The following is an 18940-nucleotide window of genomic DNA, read 5'->3' as shown; positions in this document are numbered from 1 at the left end:
GCAGAAACCCTCATAACATTTAAGAAGTATTTGGATGGGCACTTGCAATGCCATGGCATACAAGGCTATGGGCCAAGTGCTGGAAAATGGGATTAGAATAGTTAGGTACTTGTTTGTCAGGTGCAGACTCGATGGGACGAAGGGCCTTTTTCTGTGCTGTACACCTCTATGACTCTATTTGCAGCAGAAACTTCCGGGCGCAGATCAGCCCTAACAATCAACTAAATAGCCCCTGGATGCCAACCAAACACCTCAGATGATGAACATTGTCACCTTGAAGGATGAACAAGATTGCAAGTGATAAATGACACGAATAGATAAATGCAGTATTTAAATGGCCTGAAGTTTTGGCTTCACTCTCAAATACTTTAAAATTAAAATTAACATTTGACTCATAACTAGACAGCAAGCAAGATACTTAGAACTGAATAAATGGCAAAAGTTAATTACCTTGAGGAAACACTGCAAAGCATCCTGTACGGTTGAATTTGGCGGCTCGCCAAACAATGTTGCAGCCACCTTTCTTTCTAGCCATGACAACTGTGAAGCCTGCAAACCATTAACTCAAACATTATTAGCATATATAACAATGGAACCAAATGAATCAGTTTAGTGTAACAATATACAATGGAATAATTTTAATTTATCCTAAATATGGGAATAATTTTAATTTTAAAAACAATTAACTAAAAGATAAATGTGGTTGCACATTAACTTCTGGTGATCAAAGTCTTGTTGAAAGATGCACTTAGGGATGAAAGACTAATCCAAAAGCTTTATCATGTTACTGACAGTATAAGAAATACATTCTAGAAAAAGATACTGCAATCATTAATTTTTAAAAATTTATTTCATGAGATGTGAGTGTTGCTAGCAAGGTCAGTTATTTCTTGTCCATCCCTAATCACCCTCGAGGTGGTGATGGTGAGCAGCTTTCTTGAACCATTGCAATCCATGTGGTGTAGGTATACTCATCTCGTGCTGTTAGGAAGCAAGTTCCAAGATTTTGACCCAGCGACACTGAAGGAACGGCAATATATTTCCAAGTCAGGATGGTGAGTGAATTGGAGGAGAACTTCCAGGTGGCGGTGCTCCCATCTATCAGCTGCCCTTGCCCTACTACATAGTGGTGGTCGTAGGTTTGGAAGCTGTTGTCAAAGGAGCCCTGGTTAATTCCTGCAGTGCATCTTGTACATGGTGTACACAGCTGCTACTGTGCATCGGTGGTGGAGGGGGTGAATGTTTGTGGATGTGGTGCCAATCAAGCGGGCTGTTTTGTAGCTTCTCGAGTGTTGTGGGAGCTGCACTCATCCAGGCAAGTGGGGAGTATTCCATCACATTCCTGATTTGTGACTTGTAGATGATGGACAGACGTTGGGGAGTCAACAGGTGAGTCATTCGTCGTCGGATCTCTAGTCTCTGACCTGCTCTTGTAGCCACAGCATTTACAGTTCAGTTTTTGATCAATGGTAATCCCCAGGATGTTGATAGCGGGGGATTCAGGGATGGTAATGTCATTGAACGTCAAGGATCAATAGTTAGATTCTCACTTGTTGGAGGTGGTCATTGTCTGGCACTTGTGTGGCGCAAATGTTATTTGCCACTTATCAGTCCAAGCCTGGATATTGTCCAGGTCTTGCTGCATTTGGATGTGAACTACTTCAGCATCTGAGTTGTCGCGAATGGTGAACATTTTACAATCATCAACGAATGTCCCCACTTCTGATCTTATGATGGATGGAAGGTCATTGATGAAGCAGCTGAAGATGGTTGGGCCTAGGACACCACCCTGAGGAACTTCTGCAGAGATGTCCTGGAGCTGAGATGGCTGAACGTCAACAACCACAACTATCTTCCTTTGTGCTATGTATGACTCAAACGAGCAAAGAGTTTCCCCCAATTCCCATTGACTCAAGTTTTGTTAGGGCTCCTTGGTCAAATGCAGCCTTGATGTCAAGGGCAGTCTCTCTCGCCTCACCTCAGGAGTTCAGCTCTTTTATCCATGTTTGAACCAAGGCTGTAATGAGGTCAGGAGCTGAGTGGCCTTGGCGGAACCCAAACTGGTTATTGCTAAGCAAGTGCCGTTTGATAGCACTGTTGATGACTCCTTCCATTACTTTATTGATGATTGAGAGTAGGCTGATGGGGCAGTAATTGGCCGTGTTGGATTTGTCCTGCTTTTTGCGTACAGGACATACCTGGGCAATTTTTCACATAGCCGGGTAGATGCCAGTGTTGTAGCTGTATTGGGACAGCTTGGTTAGGGGCACGGCAAGTTCTGGAGCACAAGTCTTCATTACTATTGCCAGAATATTGTCAGGGTTCATAGCCTTTGCACTATCCAGTGCCATCAGCCATTTCTTAATATCACGTGGAGTGAATCGAATAGACTGAAGTCTGGCATCTGTGATGCTTGGGACCTCCGGAGGAGGTCGAGTTGGATCATCCACTTGGTACTTCTGGCTGAAGATTGTACTAAATGCTTCAGCCTTATCTTTTACACTGATGTGCTGGGCTCCCCCATCATTGAGGATGGGGATATTTGCGGAGCCTCCTCCTCCAGTGAGTTACACCTCTACTGGTTACACCTCTACCAGAATATCCAGACGTTCTTCAACACAGGGAATGTCAGGAATATGTTTGAAGGGATCAATCAGCAAAAACAACTCCCATCAAAAACAACGGCAGGGGACATCATCACCAACTGCAATAAACAGTTGCAGAGATGGGTGGAACACCACCATGAGCTGTATTCTAGGTAAACCCCTGTAACCGAGGAAGCTCTAGGCACTATAACAAAGACTGCCCATCATGGCAGAGATGAATATTGAACCAGTGGAGGAACATAGCAAAGTAACTGACTTGCTTGCCATGGGCAAAGTGCCAGGTGCTAGTGCTATACTGCCTGTCCTCATCAAGCATGGGAAACCGGCTCTCCTGCAGCACCTGCATGAGCTTCTCTGTCTTTGCTGGAGGGAAGGGCTGTGTCCCAGGATTTGCATGATACAAGGATTGTGACCCTGTATAAGAACAAGGGCAAACACAGTAATTGCAACATCAATTGAGGCATCTCCACGCTGAGCAATTGAGCGAAATTTTTGCCTATATTGTCCTCGTTAGGCTGCAGGTCTTGGCCGAACACATCCATCCCGAATCCCAGTATGGTTTCAGAACTGGAAGATCTACAATTGACATGATCTTCTCAGCCCGACAGCTGCAAGAGAAATTCCATAAACAAAGAAGGCCACTTTGTGTTGCCTTCATAAATCTCACCAAGACCACAAGATCAGAGGCAGTCTATTTAAGCTGCTGGAGACAATTAGCTGCCCACCAAAGCTGCTCAATGTGATTCCCAGGTTTCATGACAACATGACGGGTAAAGTCAACTATGATAGAGTAACATCAGAAATCTTTGAGATCAGCAGTGGAGTCAAACAGGTTTGTGTTTGACACTCTTTGATATATTCTTCTCTTGGCTGCTATGATATGCCTTCACGTCATCTACAGAGGATGTCTACTTACTACCAGAACTGACAGAAAGCTGTTCAGCCTTGCTTGCCCTGAGATCCAAGACGGAGGTGCACCAAGTCGTCATCAGAGAACTGCTCTACGCTAATGGATGCTGAACTAACATTCCATACTGACAAACATCTGCAGTGGCAAACCAACAGACTCTCTGATGCCTGTAAAGAGTTTGGTTTAATCATCAGCAGCAGGAAGACAAATGTCATAGTCCAGAACATTGCCATACTACCATCTATCAGAATTGACAATGTAATGCTGCAAGTTATTGATGTCTTTACATATTTAGGTTCTACAATCACCAGCAATCTATGGCTTGATGCTGAAATCAACAATGCAAAGCAAAAGCTGCAGTTGTTATGTGCAAGCTGAATAAGAGTGTGAGGAACAACAGCAAATTGAGTAAGAACATCAAATCGCAAGTCTACCAAGCCTGGGTCCTCAGCTCACTCCTCTACAGTGGTGAGACCCAGACAACATATACTCGGAAGGAGAAAAGTCTTAACAGTTTCCACCTTTGCTGTCTCAGATATCCTCGGCATCTCTTGGCAGGACAAGGTCACCATACTCAGAGGTCCTGTGGTGTGATAATTCCATCTGCATACACTCATTGTTAAGTCAACGTTGTCTGTGCTGGCTCAGCCACATTCAACAGATGGATCTTGTATATATACCCAGAGACCTTCTATATGGTGAATTGGCCACTGGGTCATGACTCCTGGGTGTCCATACTTCTACTACAAGGACACCTGAAAGTGAGATACGAAGATGGCGGATATTGACACCGGCAATTGGGAGACAGTCGCTGATGGTCATGACCTCCGGAGGGTGACGGGAAGGGCATTGGAAGAGGTGAGCAGAAGAGAAATGTTCAGCTGGCTGAGAAGAGGACCATGAGAAGAAGGCCAAAAGAAGACAAAGGCCAAAAAATAAGCCTCAGTAGCAAATGGGAGGGATTAAGTCAGGGAAGATGTGATAAATTAAAGAGAGAGGACAAGGCAAGAGAACAAGGTAGCAATAAGGAACTTAATAATCTGTGTGTGGCAGGAAGGAACAGAGTGTACAAACTTACCAGTGCGCCAGCAGATAAGGCTGGATGGTTGCGAGAATAATAAGACAGAATTAAATAAGACAGCATTTGCAACAAGGTAGATGAATTGATGGCACAAATGAAAGTAAACAGGTATGGTCTAATTTTAATTACGGAGTCGTGGTTGCAGGGTGAACAAGGCTGAGAACTGAATGTTCAAGGGTATTTGATATTTAGTGAGGATAAGCAAATAGGAAAAGGAAGTGGGGTAGCGCTGTTAATAAAGGATGAGGTCAATAAATTAGTGACAGAGGATCTTAGATCAGAAGATCAAGATGTAGAATCAGTTTGGGTGAAGCTAAGAAACAGCAAGGGACATCAAACATTGGGAGCAGATTTTTATAGGCCACCAAAAAGTAATGGTAATGCAGGGCACAGTATAGATCAGGAAAATTAGAGGTGCATGCAACAAGGATAATACAGTAATCATGGGGGACTTCAATATATATATATATAGACTGGGTAAACCTAATTAGCACTAATGTTGTGGAGGATGAATTCCTGGAATGTATACGAGATGGTTTTCTAGAACAGTATGTTGAGCAACCAACTATACAATGGGCTATTTTAGATCTATTATTGCGCAATGAGAAAGAGCTAAGTAATATTCTTGTTGTAAAGGTGTCCCTAGGAAAGAGTGACAATAATAGGATAGAATTTTACATTAAGTTTGAAAGTGATGCAATTCAATCCAAAGCTAGGATCTTAAATCTAAACAAGGAAACTATGAAGGCCTTTGGTAGATTGGGGAAACTACATTAAAAGCTATGACAGTTGACAGGCAATGGCTAGTATTTAAAGAATTAATACATGGTTTACAACAAATTTACATTCCTTTAAGGCACAAAAGCCCAGCAGGAAAGGTGATCCAGCCACGGCTAAAAAGTAAAGTGAAAGATTGTATTAGGTCAAAGGAAGAGGCTTATAAAGTTGTCAAAAAAGTAGTAAGCCTGAAGACTGGGAGCATTTTAGAATTCAGTGAAGGAGGACTAAGACATCGATAAAGAGAAAATAGAATATGAAAGTAAACTAGCAAGAAACATAAAAATGGACGGTACAAGCTTCCATAGGTATGTAAAAAGACAAGATTAGCATAGAAGCGGGCCCACTAACAGGCAGAGACAGGAGAATTTATAATGGGAATAAGGAAATGGCAAAGAAACTAAACAAATACTTTGTGTCTATCCTCACGGAGGAAAATGCAAAAAAATTCCCAGGAATACTAGAGAACCAAGGGACTGGCAAGAATGAGAAAGTGAAAAAAATTAGAAATATATATTAGTAAAAAAGTAGTACTGGAGAAATTAATGGGACTGAAAGTTGATAAATCCCCTGGGCCCGATGATCTATATCGCAATGTTTAAAGAGGTATCTGTAGAGATATTGGATACATTGATGGTCATCTTTCAAAATTCTATTGATTCTGTAAGGGTTCCTGCAGAAATGAAGATAGCAAATGCAATCCAGCTAGTTAAGAAAGGAGGGAAAGAGAAAATGGGGAACTACAGGTCTGTTAGCTTGATATCTATAGTAGGGAAAATGTTAGAATCTATTATAAAGGATGTGAGAACTGGACACTTTGAAAATAATGGTAGGATTAGGCAGAGTCAACATGGATTTATGCAAGAGAAATCATGTTTGACAAACCTGTTAGAGTTTTTTGAGGATGAAACTAGCAGAATAGATAAGGGGGAACAAGTGGATGTGGTGCATTTGGATTTTCAGAAGGCTTTTGAAAAGATCCCAGGCAGGAGATTAGAAAGCAAAATCAGAGCACATGTGTGTTTGGGTAATATTCTGGTGTGGATTGAAAAATGGTTAACAGAGAGAAAACAAAGAGTAGGAATAAGTGGGTCATTCTTAAGTTAGCAGGCTGTGACTAGTGGAGTACCACAGGATTAGTGCTTGGGCCCTTCACAATCTATATCAATGAAATGGATGTGAGGACCAAATATAATATTTCCATGTTTGCTAATGACATAAAACTAGGTGGTAATGAGAGTTTTGAGGAAGGTGCAAAGAGGCTTCAAGGGGATTTAGACAGGTTAAGTGAGTGAGCAGGAATATGGCAGATGGAATATAATGTGGATAAATGTGAAGTTCTACATTTTGATTAGAAAAACAGAAATGCAGAGTATTGTTGTCCAAAGGGATCTGGGTGTTCTCATTCATAAGTCACTGCAAGCTAAGATGCAGATGTAGCAAACCTTTAATGCAAGAGGATTTGAGTGCAGGAGTAAAGAGGTCTTGCTACAATTGTATAGAACCTTGGGTGAGACTGCACCTGGAGTATTATGTACAGTTTGGTCTCCTTATCTAAGGAAGGATATACCAGCCAAAAAGGGACGAAGGTTCATCAGACTGATCCCTGCGATGGCGGGATTGTCTTATGAGGAGAGACTGAGGAGATTGGCCTATATCGTTTAGAGTTTAGAAGAATGAGAGATGATATCATTGAGGCATTCAACATTTTTATAGGAATCCACAGGGTAGATGCAGGAGGGACGTTTCCATGGCTGGGGACTCGAGAACCAGGGAACATAGTCTCAGAATAAGAGGTAGGTCATTTAGGACTGAAATGAGGAGGAACTTCATCATTCAGAGGGTGGTAAATCTTTGGAATTATTTACCTCAGAGGGTTGTGGAGGCTGGCATTGAGTATATTCAAGACAGAGATTGATAGATTTCTAGTTATTGAAGGTACCAAGGGATATGGGGATAATGCGGGAAAATGGCGTTGAGGTAGTAGATCAGCCATAATCTTGTTGATGCAAGAGCAGGCTCAAGGGCCAAATGGGCTACTCCAGCTCCTAATTCCTATGTTCCATGTTCAAATGTGCTAGAGACTGCCAAACCAGTGTGAGGTTCCTGAGTGACACCAGGTGATGCTTAACACGGTTGACCACCATGGCTCAAGCCATCATCTTATGAGACGAAAGGCTGCTACAGAAAGAAATTAGGGATGTAAATCTGCCGACCTTAACTGATCTTTCCTATACGTGACTCCAGACCCATGGCAATGTGGTTGACTCTTGACATCTCTCTGAAATGGTCTAGCAAGCCACTGAGTTCTATTCAAGGTGGAAGCTCACCAAAATCTGATCAATGGCATATAGGGATGGGCAATAAATACTGGCCTTACTAGTGATGCCCTTATGCCATGAATGAACAATTTAATAAGGTCTCTAATAACATGGACTCTGGCCAGAGATTCCAAATTGAGCTATAAAATACTGTAAAGAATAATTGGCCTAACTGCTGCATATGTTATTTGCCTTAAATATTTCACTGCAAGTTAATAATTCTGACAGACATTTTAAAAAAGACAAAACAGATTTCTTTACTTACATCCTACAAAGCAGTGAAGTTTAAAATGATTCATTCAGTTAATTAAAGTAAATGGATAACATAAAAGTTGGAAGTTAAAATGTTTTAGAAATCCCTTCTGCAACGCTAACTTGCTTCTTTCTCTTTTCATTTATTGTTAGATGGCCTTGGTGTCTATTTCTTTTTTGATCAAAGTGTCAACTTTAGTTGTATTGTCGCATTTAAGGAGCAGTGTTATGTATCTTGTCCTGCTGCTTATGCCAGCAATATTTCATAAATAGCGCAAGTGGAAATGGTCAAATGGTTTGATGTGACGGCAGTAGCAGATCCATGACTCAAATCCAAATAGTAGGGTGCTGAGAGCTAAAGTTTGGTAAATAGCAAACTTTGTTGGCAGACAAATCCCTTGTTTTTGCCAGGGTGTTTGCACATGCTTGCCAAAGTCAAAGCTAACTCTGCTAATCTGATTGGTGACATCAGAAGAAAATAAGAACAAAACAAAGTAAGAAATAGAAGCAGGAATTGGTCATAAGGCCCCTGGGGCCCGCTCTGCTATTCAATAATATCATGGCTGGTATGTTCTTGGCCTCAACGCCACTTTCCTCTGTTTTGCATAATCTTTGACTTTCCTGCCATTCAAGAATTGGTCCATTTCAGCCCTGAATAAATTCAATGACTCAGTCTCCACAGCTTGCTGGGGTAGCGAATTCTAAAGAGTCACGACCTGCTGAGAGAATAAACTCCTCGTCATCCCCATCCTAAATGGATGATCCCTTATTCTGAAATTATGCCCCCTAGTTCTAAACTCTCTCATGAGGAGAAACATCCTCTCAGCATCTAACCCGTATAAGATTCTGAGGAAGCTTGACATTTCAATAAAATCATCTCTTATTCTTCTAAACTCCAATGAGTATAGGCCCAACCTGCTCAATCTTTCCTCATAATACAACCCCTTCATCCCAAAGAGCAATTTAGTGAGCCTTCTGAACTGCTTCCAATGCAATTACATCCCTCCTTAAATGAGGAGACCAAAACTGTATGCAATATCTTGGTGTGGACCTCCCCAATGCACTACAGCTGTAGCGAGACCTACTTTTATACTCCATCTTCTTGCAGTAAAGGCAAACGTTCCATTCGTTTGCCTTCCTAATTACTTGCTGTACTTGCCTGATAACATTTTCTGTTTCATGTACGAGGACACCTAGATCCCTCTGTGCCATATAGCATTCCCCAGTCTTGCTACATTTACATTTTTTTTGCTTGACTATTCTTCCTACCAAAATGGATAACCTCACATTTTCCCACATTTGCCATTTTTGCCCACTCACTTAATCTATCTATATCTTTTTGCAGATGGTGTCCTCCTCAGAACCTGCTTTCTCATCTATCTTTATATCATCAGTAAATTTGCCACCATACACTAGGTCCCTTCATCCAAGTCATTGACATAGATTGTAAATAGCTGAAGCCCCAGCACTGATCCCTGTGGCACTACACTAGTCACAGCTTGCCAATCTGATAATGACACATTTATCCTGATTGGCTAATTAACAGGAAACAATCTTCCATCCACGTATTACTGCCAGCACAACCGTCTCTTTTCTTGTGCATCAACCTTTTATGTGGCACCTTTTGGAAATCCAAATATGCTACATCTACTGGTTTCCCTTTATCCAACCTGCTTGTTACATCTTCAAAGAACTCTAATAAATTTGTCAAATACGATTTCCCTTTCATAAAATCATGTTGAATCTGCTTGATTGTATTAATATTTTCTAAATGCCTTGTCATTATTTCCTTAATAATTGATTCCAGCATGTTCCCAATGACAGATATTAGGCTAACTGATCTATAGTTTCCTGCTTTCCGTCTCCCTCTTTTCTTGAATAGGTTCATTACATTTGTGGTTTTCCAATCCGCTGGTATCTTTCCAGAATCTAGGGAATTTTGGAAAATTGGGGGGGGGGGGGGGGGGGGGGGGGGGGTGTCGGGAACCATGAGAGCTAACAAGCCTCAGGCATTATGCGCATGTGTGCGCCAGGTACAGCCATTTTTTTCAGACCCTGGGATGCAGGCCATCAGGATCAGGGGACTTGTCAGCCTTTAATCGCACTAGTTTGCCTAGTACTTTTTTTCTAGTGATAAAGTGATAATGATTGTCTTAAGTTCCTCCCTCCCTTTCATGACAGATACAAAATATTTATATAAAGTCTCCGCAATTTCCTTTTTTCCCCTGTTAGTACCTAGTATCATCCTCTAAGGGATCATTGTTTATTTTCCTTTTATTATACCTGTAGAAGCTCTGTTTTTATATTTCTCGCCAGTTTATTCTCATAACCTATTTTCTCCTTTTTTCAGTCATCATCAATTATTAAGTTGTAGCAGAATTTGCTCATGATATTAAGTGATAATTTATTGATCTAAGGATATGATTTAGTACAGAATAGAAATAGCCAATTCCAACAGTATTTAAACGGAAAGTCACCTGCTACAATTTAAATCACTGCGAATGCTTGGTTGACAGATCGTTTGTTTTTCTGTTACTTTTGGTGCAGAATTTTGAGTGGCTGGACAACTTTCAGGAAGATTAGGGGACACTGGCCACAAAAATGCAATTTCTTGCTCGTGGGAGCAGCAGGAGCAACAGGTGGAAGAAACACATGGAACTTCAGTTGCATGGAGACTACTGAGGAGGAGTGGAGCTTGGAGATATCTTTATTCCACTAAAAGAATGCATAAGCCCAAGGTTACATACTTGCAATTCTGAAAGGAAAATTGCACAGAAGATTGCAGTTCCCCACAACTGTCACACATCTGTGTTGCCTCGTGTTGCTGTTATCCTCTGCTGCAGCCTGGACTTAACCAGAATTTAAAATGTTTGGGTTTGGTACCCTGCCTGCTGCAGATAAAGTTTTATGCCAGCAACCTCAGTCAGTCTGCAGTTCATGTTTGAATTATACAGATGAATACTACGTTTGCCACAGCAAACTATTTCATCACTTATCCATTTGCAAGTGGAAACAGTAGAATTGGACTGTGGGGTTCAGGATAATTTGCAACTTTCCCCTGGACACACATGACAATATTCTTGTGAAAATGGATCTATGGCTTCAAGAATCAGAAGGGCTTCTAATTCACTAATAAGTAAATAGTGTGTGAATATTGCAACGTGCAGGCCTCTGCTCAAGATATTTTTAGCTTGTGCCCATTCTCCATACCCAACATCCCACTCTTTGAGCCTGGACAGTAGTGACTGGCTGTGAATGGACAAGGGGCTCCCCTGCACACACGGTTTACGCTTCCTTTCAGAAACTCATATTTGCTGGCTGAACTGCAGTACCAGTGGATCAACATCAACTAGAGCCCACATTAAGTAGGCAATTGGAGTGTTAAAGCAATGCTTCTGCTGTCTGCACAGATTAGTGGCTCCGGGCATGCCCTCTTGCACACTTCATTGAACAGTCTCGATCCCCGGCTTGATGGTAATGGTAGATGGGAGGTATGCCGGGTCATGACGTTGCAGATTGTGGTTGAATGCAATTCTGCTGCTGATGATGGCCCACAACACCTCTTTGATGCTGTTTAGAGTTGCTAGATCTGATCAAAATCTATCCCATTTAGCACTATGGCGTGCCACACAACACAATGGGGCATATCTTCAATGTGAAAACAGGACTTTGTCTCCACAAAGACTGTAAGGTGGTCACTCCTGCTAATTCTGTCATAGACAGACGCATCTGCGAAAAGTAGATTGTTGAGGATGAGGTCAAGTAGGTTTTCACCTCTTGTTGGTTCTCTCGGCACCTGCTGCTGACCAAGTCTAGCAGTTATGTCCTTTAGGACTCGACCAGCTTGGTGAGCAGTGGTGCTACTGAGCAACTCTTGATGATGGATATTGATGTCCCCCACCCAGGGTACATTCTGTATCCTTGCCACCCTGAGTGCTTCTTCCAAGTGGTGCTCAATATAGAAGATTATTCATTCATCAGCTGACAGGGTGTGGTAGGATGTAATCAGCAGGAAACATAGAAACTAGGAGGAGCAGGCCATTCGGCCCTTTGAGCCTGCTCCGCCATTCATTATGATCATGGCTGATCATCCAACTCAATAGCCTGCTCCCGCTTTCTCCCCATATCCTTTGATCCCTTTCGCCATAAGAGCTATATCTAACTCCTTCTTGAAAGCATACAATGTTTTGGTCTCAACTACTTTCTGTGGTAACGAATTCCACAGGCTCACCGCTCTCTGGGTGAAGAAATTTCTCATCTCAGTCCTAAATGGTCTACCCCATTTCTTCAGACTGTGACCCCTGGCTCTGGACTCCTCCACCAGCGGGAACATCCTTCCTGCTTCTACCCTATCTAGTCCTGTCAGAATTTTATAGGTTTCTATGAGATCCCCCCCTCATTCTTCTGAACTCCAGGAATATAATCCTAATCGACTCAATCTCTCCTCATGTGTCAGCCCTGCCATCCCAGGAATCAGTCGGGTAAACCTTCGCTGCACTCCCTCTATAGCAAGTACATCCTTCCTCAGATAAAGAGACCAAAACTGCATGCAATATTCCAGGTGTGATCTCACCAAGGCCCTGTACAATTGCAGCAAGACATCCCTGTTCCTGTACTCGAATCCTCTGGCTATGAAGGCCAATATTCCCTTTGCCTTCTTTACTGCCTGCTGCACCTGCATGATTACCTTCAGTGACTGGTGTACAAGGACGGCCAGGTCTCGTTGCACATTCCCCTTTCTCAATTTATAGCCATTCAGATAATAATCTGCATTCCCGTTTTGGCTACCAAAAGGAGATTTCCTTGCCCATGTTTGACCTGATGCCATAAAACTTCATGAGATCTGGAGCCAGAGGACTCCCAGGGCAACTCCCTCCCAACTGTATACAACTGTGCCGTCAACTCTGCTGGGTTTGTCCTGCCAGTGGGACAGGGCATACCTAGGGATGGTGATGGTGGCATTAACTGTAAGATATGATTCTGTGAAGATGACTATGTCAGGCTGTTGCATGTGAGACTGAATTTGAGCAATAGGTGAAGCTAGCTGTTTCACGCTGCTACTATGAAGTAGCAACATGAGTGGTATTCGCCATTAACAGGATGCTGCCGTCAAGCCAAAAAGATGTTCTGTCTATCACACAAATGAGTAATGTATGTGAATTTCAGTGCCAGTGTGATGCTAGGTACATAGGCCAAACATCCCGAAGATAGATGGATCGTATCAAACAGCATGTCATAGCCACTGTTCGCAATGAGCATGTCACAGACCATAACCAACCAGCCCATGCTTGCAAAACTCAAAACGCAATGTCCAACATTTGATGTGATTCCGTGATTGGACAACATTTGCTAAATAATGCTCAGTGTGCCATGAATAACGCTGACAATCAATTTATGATTCTCAGTCGGGCTAGCAGTGCAGTGCATTTGCGTGTACTGGAAGCTACATATACTAATACACAGGGCCCTGTTCTTTGTAGATAGAAAGAACATGTACACACATTCCACTTGTTCCAGCTGAACAAAATAAGTGACAGCCATTTGCTGACTTATTCCTCAGGGCAAGGCCTTAACACATCAGGGTCAAGCTGCCTGGTTTAAACTTCAAACAATACTGGCAGTTAACTGTCAGTCACCATCAACTGGTGTACTCTCCATGGCAATGCGTCTACCAGAGTCCACTTGCCAACCAATCAGCATTTTCTTCCCATATGGTATAAATTACTGTTTTCCCCTTATATTGGCATTCTTGCGAAGTGTCCTGATGAGGGCAACACAAAAAGTTTTGACATGCCTCTTTTTCAGCAATACTTAAGCTCAAATATTATTTATTATCCTTATTTATGTGTTGGAGTTGAAATGGGATCATAAACTCAGCTCAGGGTCGAATAGGTAGCTGTGGTTGTTAATTATTCGCATTCTAGAATGCCTTGTGTATGTTCCTAGGAGAGACAGTCTCTCTGATGATTGAGAAAGCATGGATAGTGGGATGCCCTAAGCTTTAAAAGAATTGAGATAAGTTGGAAGGGGAACACCATTCCACCTGCTCCCTGCCTAGCTGAACTTTTGTCCAAAGATATTTTTACAGAATTCACCAACTTACTGCATAGCGCCATCTTCCCAGCAGATGATACAATAGGGGATCTTGTGGCCTCAGTTCAATTGCTTTGTCTATATGATCCTATTTATAAAAAAATGATATTTGCAGCAACTAGTTAGTACAGGATATCATGTGTAAATATTGCCTTAAATCTAAAAATATCTTTCACAATTTCAGAAAGTGTTTCAAAATCTTTCTTTGTTTAAAAATCCTTCCATATCCTTGTCCCATTCTCGCTTCCTTTCTGTCTCTTGTCTCCACTATTGGTGGCAATGCCTTTAGTTATCACATTCAGAACTCTGGAATTTCTTTTTTATGTCCCCTATTTTCTTCAACATCAACTCCTTTCAATCACCTCATTGAAATCAATCACCTCATTGTCTGTCATGTTACATGATTTGGTACACAAATGCATTATCGTTAATAGACTATATAAAACGGGCACGTTTTTCAAGGTCGCTTCCTAGTCGACTAAGTCTTTAAAAAGGTGTATTTAGCTAGTTTGTAAGTGTGAGAGATTCTTGTTGGGGACTGGATATGGAATTGAAGCAAGCAAATTAAGTTAACATACAGATTAGCCACGTTCTAAAAGAAAGGCAGAGCAGGCACAAAACCTGAATGGCCTACCCCAGTTTCTATGGAAGAATGGTTATTTGAGGTGATTGAAGCAACCGACTTCTGTTGAAGGGTCATGAGGACTCGAAACATCAACTCTTTTCTTCTCCGCCGTTGCTGCCAGACCTGCTGAGTTTTTCCAGGTAATTCTGTTTTTGTTTTGGATTTCCAGCATCCGCAGCTTTTTGTTTTTATTTTTGTTTTTATCAAAACAATCCCTGCCTGTTCTAAAGACATCGACCAGGATTTTACGGCCCCGCCGGGAGGGAGGGGCCATAAAATCCTGGTCATACTTTCTAACTAGACAAGCTGTTTCTAACAGTACAGTACCCAGTTTCAGGGACCACAATACTGGCACAACTATAGATTTACGCACCCACGCTACACAGAAGTAAAGATTGTGCATTTTAAGAGCACAGTTTTCTGATCTGTCACAAAAGTATTGCAAAATATGGTTAATTGGCGCAACTGCCAAACTTACTTTGAAAAGAGAGCCATTCTTGATTTTAGCCTGTATGCTTCCACATTCGGAAAGATGCCCACAAATAATTGCAAGCCTGCAAATAACAAAAAACAAAATCATTACACTGAAAAGCACAATCATATTGATAATCTGATAAAGAGAACAATGAACAGGAAAGTGGAAAACATATCTATAAGCACAAAAATTAATGCAAACATCTGACAATCTTTTGCTACGGATTGCCCACAGGTACTCCTTTAATATCACTGGAAATCACCTGCAATAAATGAAATTTTCCTTTTTTGAAAAAAAAAATATTTCACTCCATTCATATCAACCATCATTTGGAATTGGTGGGTGGTTTTAAAGCCTGTCCCCTTCCTACCGCTAACCCTCTCCATTTACCCAGGCTTGGGACTGGATACACACTGACTTGCATGCACCTGTGGCTGAGAAGACTTATGACAGGGAGCCTAGGAAGGAAGCCTGGAGATGTACTAGAATTTGGGCAGCCCCTGAGAAGTACGTACGACTTTTACAGGACATGTCCAAGGAGTGCCAGGCAAGAGTAAGAAGCAGTGTGGGGGAGAGTGAGAGTTTTGAAGCCAAAATTGCATTACACCAAGGTTCGGCACCTTCCTCTTCCTGATTGTCATGGATGTTCTAACTGAGCAGGTGGGAAGTACCATGGTTAATGACGTTTGTAGATGACATTGAACTAAGTGGTGGGGATAATAAGCACTTGACCTAGTATCTGGAGAACGGGAGAAAAACATTGAAAGACAAGGGTATGAAGATCAGAAGACTAAAGATCCAATTTATGGGCTGTCAGTTTGAGCCTAGGGGGAGAGAATCAGAATGAAGGTGTAAAGATTCAGTGAAGGCTTGGAAAAAGTGAGTTTCAAGAACCTGGGGTCAGTGGTGGCAGTAGATGAAAGTGTGGAGATGGAAATCAAGCAACGGATTGGTTCTGGCTGGAGTAGTCAGAAGTGCAGTGGAGTGTTGTGAGATGGAGAGGAATTGCTGAAATTAAAAGAAAGAATTTACAAGACAGTTGTGAGATCAGCCTAGTTGTATACTGCAGAAACTTGTGCAACATGAAGAAGAGAGGGACTATGACTGGATACTAGTGAGATGCGATACAGAGATGTGGAGTAATGAGAAAGGACAAAATCAGGAGCCAGTACATCAGGGGGTCAATGAAAATTGTGGGAATATTAAAGAAAATAGCTGATAAAAGACTGAAGTTGCATGGTCACCTGTTTGGAAAGAGAGAGAGGACTTGTGGTGAGGTAAGTGATGGAGATGGAACTGCAGGCAAAAGGAGAGGAGGAATGTGTAATACCAGATGGAAAGATGTGACAGTGAGAGACTTAAATGCAGTGGAATTAGAAGAGGAATGGGTAACTGACAGGAGGAGATGAAGAAGGGTGGTCAACCAGTATTGTGGTGACCCCAAGGAAAATAGGAGAAGCCGAAAGAAGAAGAATATTTCATAATTTTCTTTAAATATTCAAATTTAATCAGTACCCAAGAAAGCAAAGCTAGTTAAACACTAGAGACACTGACTTAGGAGTAGCTTGTGAGAAATTTGTTGAGCAATGTCAAGCAAGATGCATGATCTGATCAAAGGGGCAGTGGCAACATGGATACAAAGTTTGCTGAGCGACAGGAAAGAGTAGTAGTGAACAGTTCTTTTAAGGACTTGAGGACAGTAATGTAATGATGTTTCCAGGGGTCATTATTAGAATCTCTTCTGTTCCTGATCTATATTAATGACTTAGACTTGGGTACGCAGGGCACAATTTCAGAATTTGCACATGTCGCAAAACTCGGAAGTATTGTGAACTGTGAGGAGGATGATCATAGACTTTAAGAGGACATAGACAGGCTGGTGGAATGGATGGATAGATGCCAGATGAAATTTAATACAGGGAAGTGTGAAGTGATACATTTTGGTTGGGGGTGCAGGTGCAGAGGGACCTGGGGATATATGTGCACAAATCATTGCAGGTGGCAGGACAGGTTGAGAAGGCATAAGACATAAAGGGTGCTTGGGCTTAATAAATAGAGACAGAGTACAAACGCAAAGAAAATATGGTTTGGCCTGAACTGAATTCTGGGCACCACCCTTTAGGAAGGATATAGTACAGAAAAGATTGATGAGAATAGTTCTAGGGATGAGAGACTTCAATTATGAGATCAATTGATAGAGCTGTTCTATTTGGAAAAGGTTGAGGGGAAATTTGAAAAAGGTGTTTCTACACAGCAAGTGTTTTCAAACTGAAATCCATTGCCTGAGGGCATGGTGGAAGCAGATTTAATTATGGTTTTAACAAGGGTATTATTTGATAATTGTCATCCGAAGAGACAAAATTTGAAGCAATTTGCGAAAAAGACATGAGTGTGTGAATAGCTGAGTGGTTCTGAGAGCTGCCGTATATACGATGGGCTGAAGGGCTTCCTTCGGTGCTGCAGTCATTCTATGAATTTTTTTGAACCTGCTACTCACTTGTGTTAAAATCGTTACAAAGTCTAAAATGAATGAAACCAGGCGGACCACCCAACATCGACTGAGGCACCAGAAACGACAACGGCAACTCTGTCGACCCTGCGAAATTCTCCTTACTAAGGAGGGCTTGTGCCAAAATGTGGAGAGCTGTCCCACAAACTAGTCAAGCAACAGATTCACAGAGTCATACTCACCGAATCATACCTTACGATGTCCAAGACAAAACCATCGTCATTCCTGGGTATGTCCTGTCCCACCACAAGTTCCATCAGGGTTGGTGGCACAGTGGTATACAGTGGAAAATGAGTTGCCTTGGGAGTCCTCAACATTGACTCTGACCCTATGAAGTCTCATGGCTTCAGGGTAAACATGGGCAAGGAAACCTCCTGCTGATTACCACCGACTGCCCTCCCTCAGCTGATGAATCAATAGTCCTTCACTTTGTATGCTTTCAAGGAGGAGTTAGATATAGCTCTTGGGGTGAAAGGGTATGGGGAGAAAGCAGGAGCAGGCTATTGAGTTGGATGATCAGCCATGATCATAATGAATGGCAGAACGGGTTCGAAGGGCCGAATGGCCTACTCCTGCTCCTTGTTTCTACGTAACACCACTGAGGGTGGCAAGGGCACACAATGTACTCAGGGTGGGGGCCTTCAAAGTCCAACATCAACAGTGGCTCGGTAGCACCGCTAGTGACCAAGCTAGCTGAGTCCTAAAGGACATAACTGGTGGGCTGGATCTGTGGCAGGTGGAGAAATTCAATCATATTACGATCAACTGCTACCTAGGGTTGTTTTGACTATGAGGTCATTTATTAAACCTACCTCATTACAAATGATCAAATCTAGTATAGCCTACTCTCTGGAGACAAGATTAATTAATGACCTCATTGTTAAGGTGCCCCTATGTAGCATTGATCATACTATGATTGAATTTCACATTCAGTTTGAGGGAGAGAGAAGGGGATCTAAGACCAGTGTTTTAAACTTAAACAAGGGTAATAATGAAGGCATGAACTCAGGGGTGACTAAAGTGAACTGGGAAATTTGATTAAGGGAAAGGGGTGTAGAGATGCAGTGGCAGACATTTAAGATGATACTTCAGAATACTCAGAAAACATACATTCCAGTGAGAAAGAAAGACTCTAAGGGAAGAACGCACCATCTGTGGCTAACTAAGGAAGTTAAAGCTAGTATTATTACAATCCCAGCTAACGTTATTACAATCGCAGCTAATGTTAATGTTGGACCAGTCAGATCCCAGAGTGAAACCTCGCTTGATAGATCCTAACTTTTTTCAAAAC

The 18940-nt window shown here is 42.0% G+C and overlaps 1 protein-coding gene across 1 annotated transcript in view; it reads right to left on the bottom strand.

Moving 5' to 3' along the window:
- LOC121278332 (regulator of microtubule dynamics protein 2) overlaps nucleotides 1–18940 on the bottom strand; it is a 163692-nt gene that overhangs the window by 15471 nt on the left and 129281 nt on the right. The window contains exons 5-7 of the mRNA XM_041188638.1: nucleotides 15144–15219; nucleotides 14051–14128; nucleotides 451–549 (exon numbers count right to left, since the gene is read on the bottom strand). Of these exons, the coding sequence (XP_041044572.1) occupies nucleotides 451–549; nucleotides 14051–14128; nucleotides 15144–15219 (253 nt within the window). The remainder of the gene's footprint in view (nucleotides 1–450; nucleotides 550–14050; nucleotides 14129–15143; nucleotides 15220–18940) is intronic.

Source organism: Carcharodon carcharias, chromosome 5, assembly GCF_017639515.1.
Source record: "Carcharodon carcharias isolate sCarCar2 chromosome 5, sCarCar2.pri, whole genome shotgun sequence".
NCBI classification, from domain to species: Eukaryota; Metazoa; Chordata; class Chondrichthyes; order Lamniformes; family Lamnidae; genus Carcharodon; species Carcharodon carcharias.
This window is presented reverse-complemented; position numbering and strand designations above follow the sequence as displayed.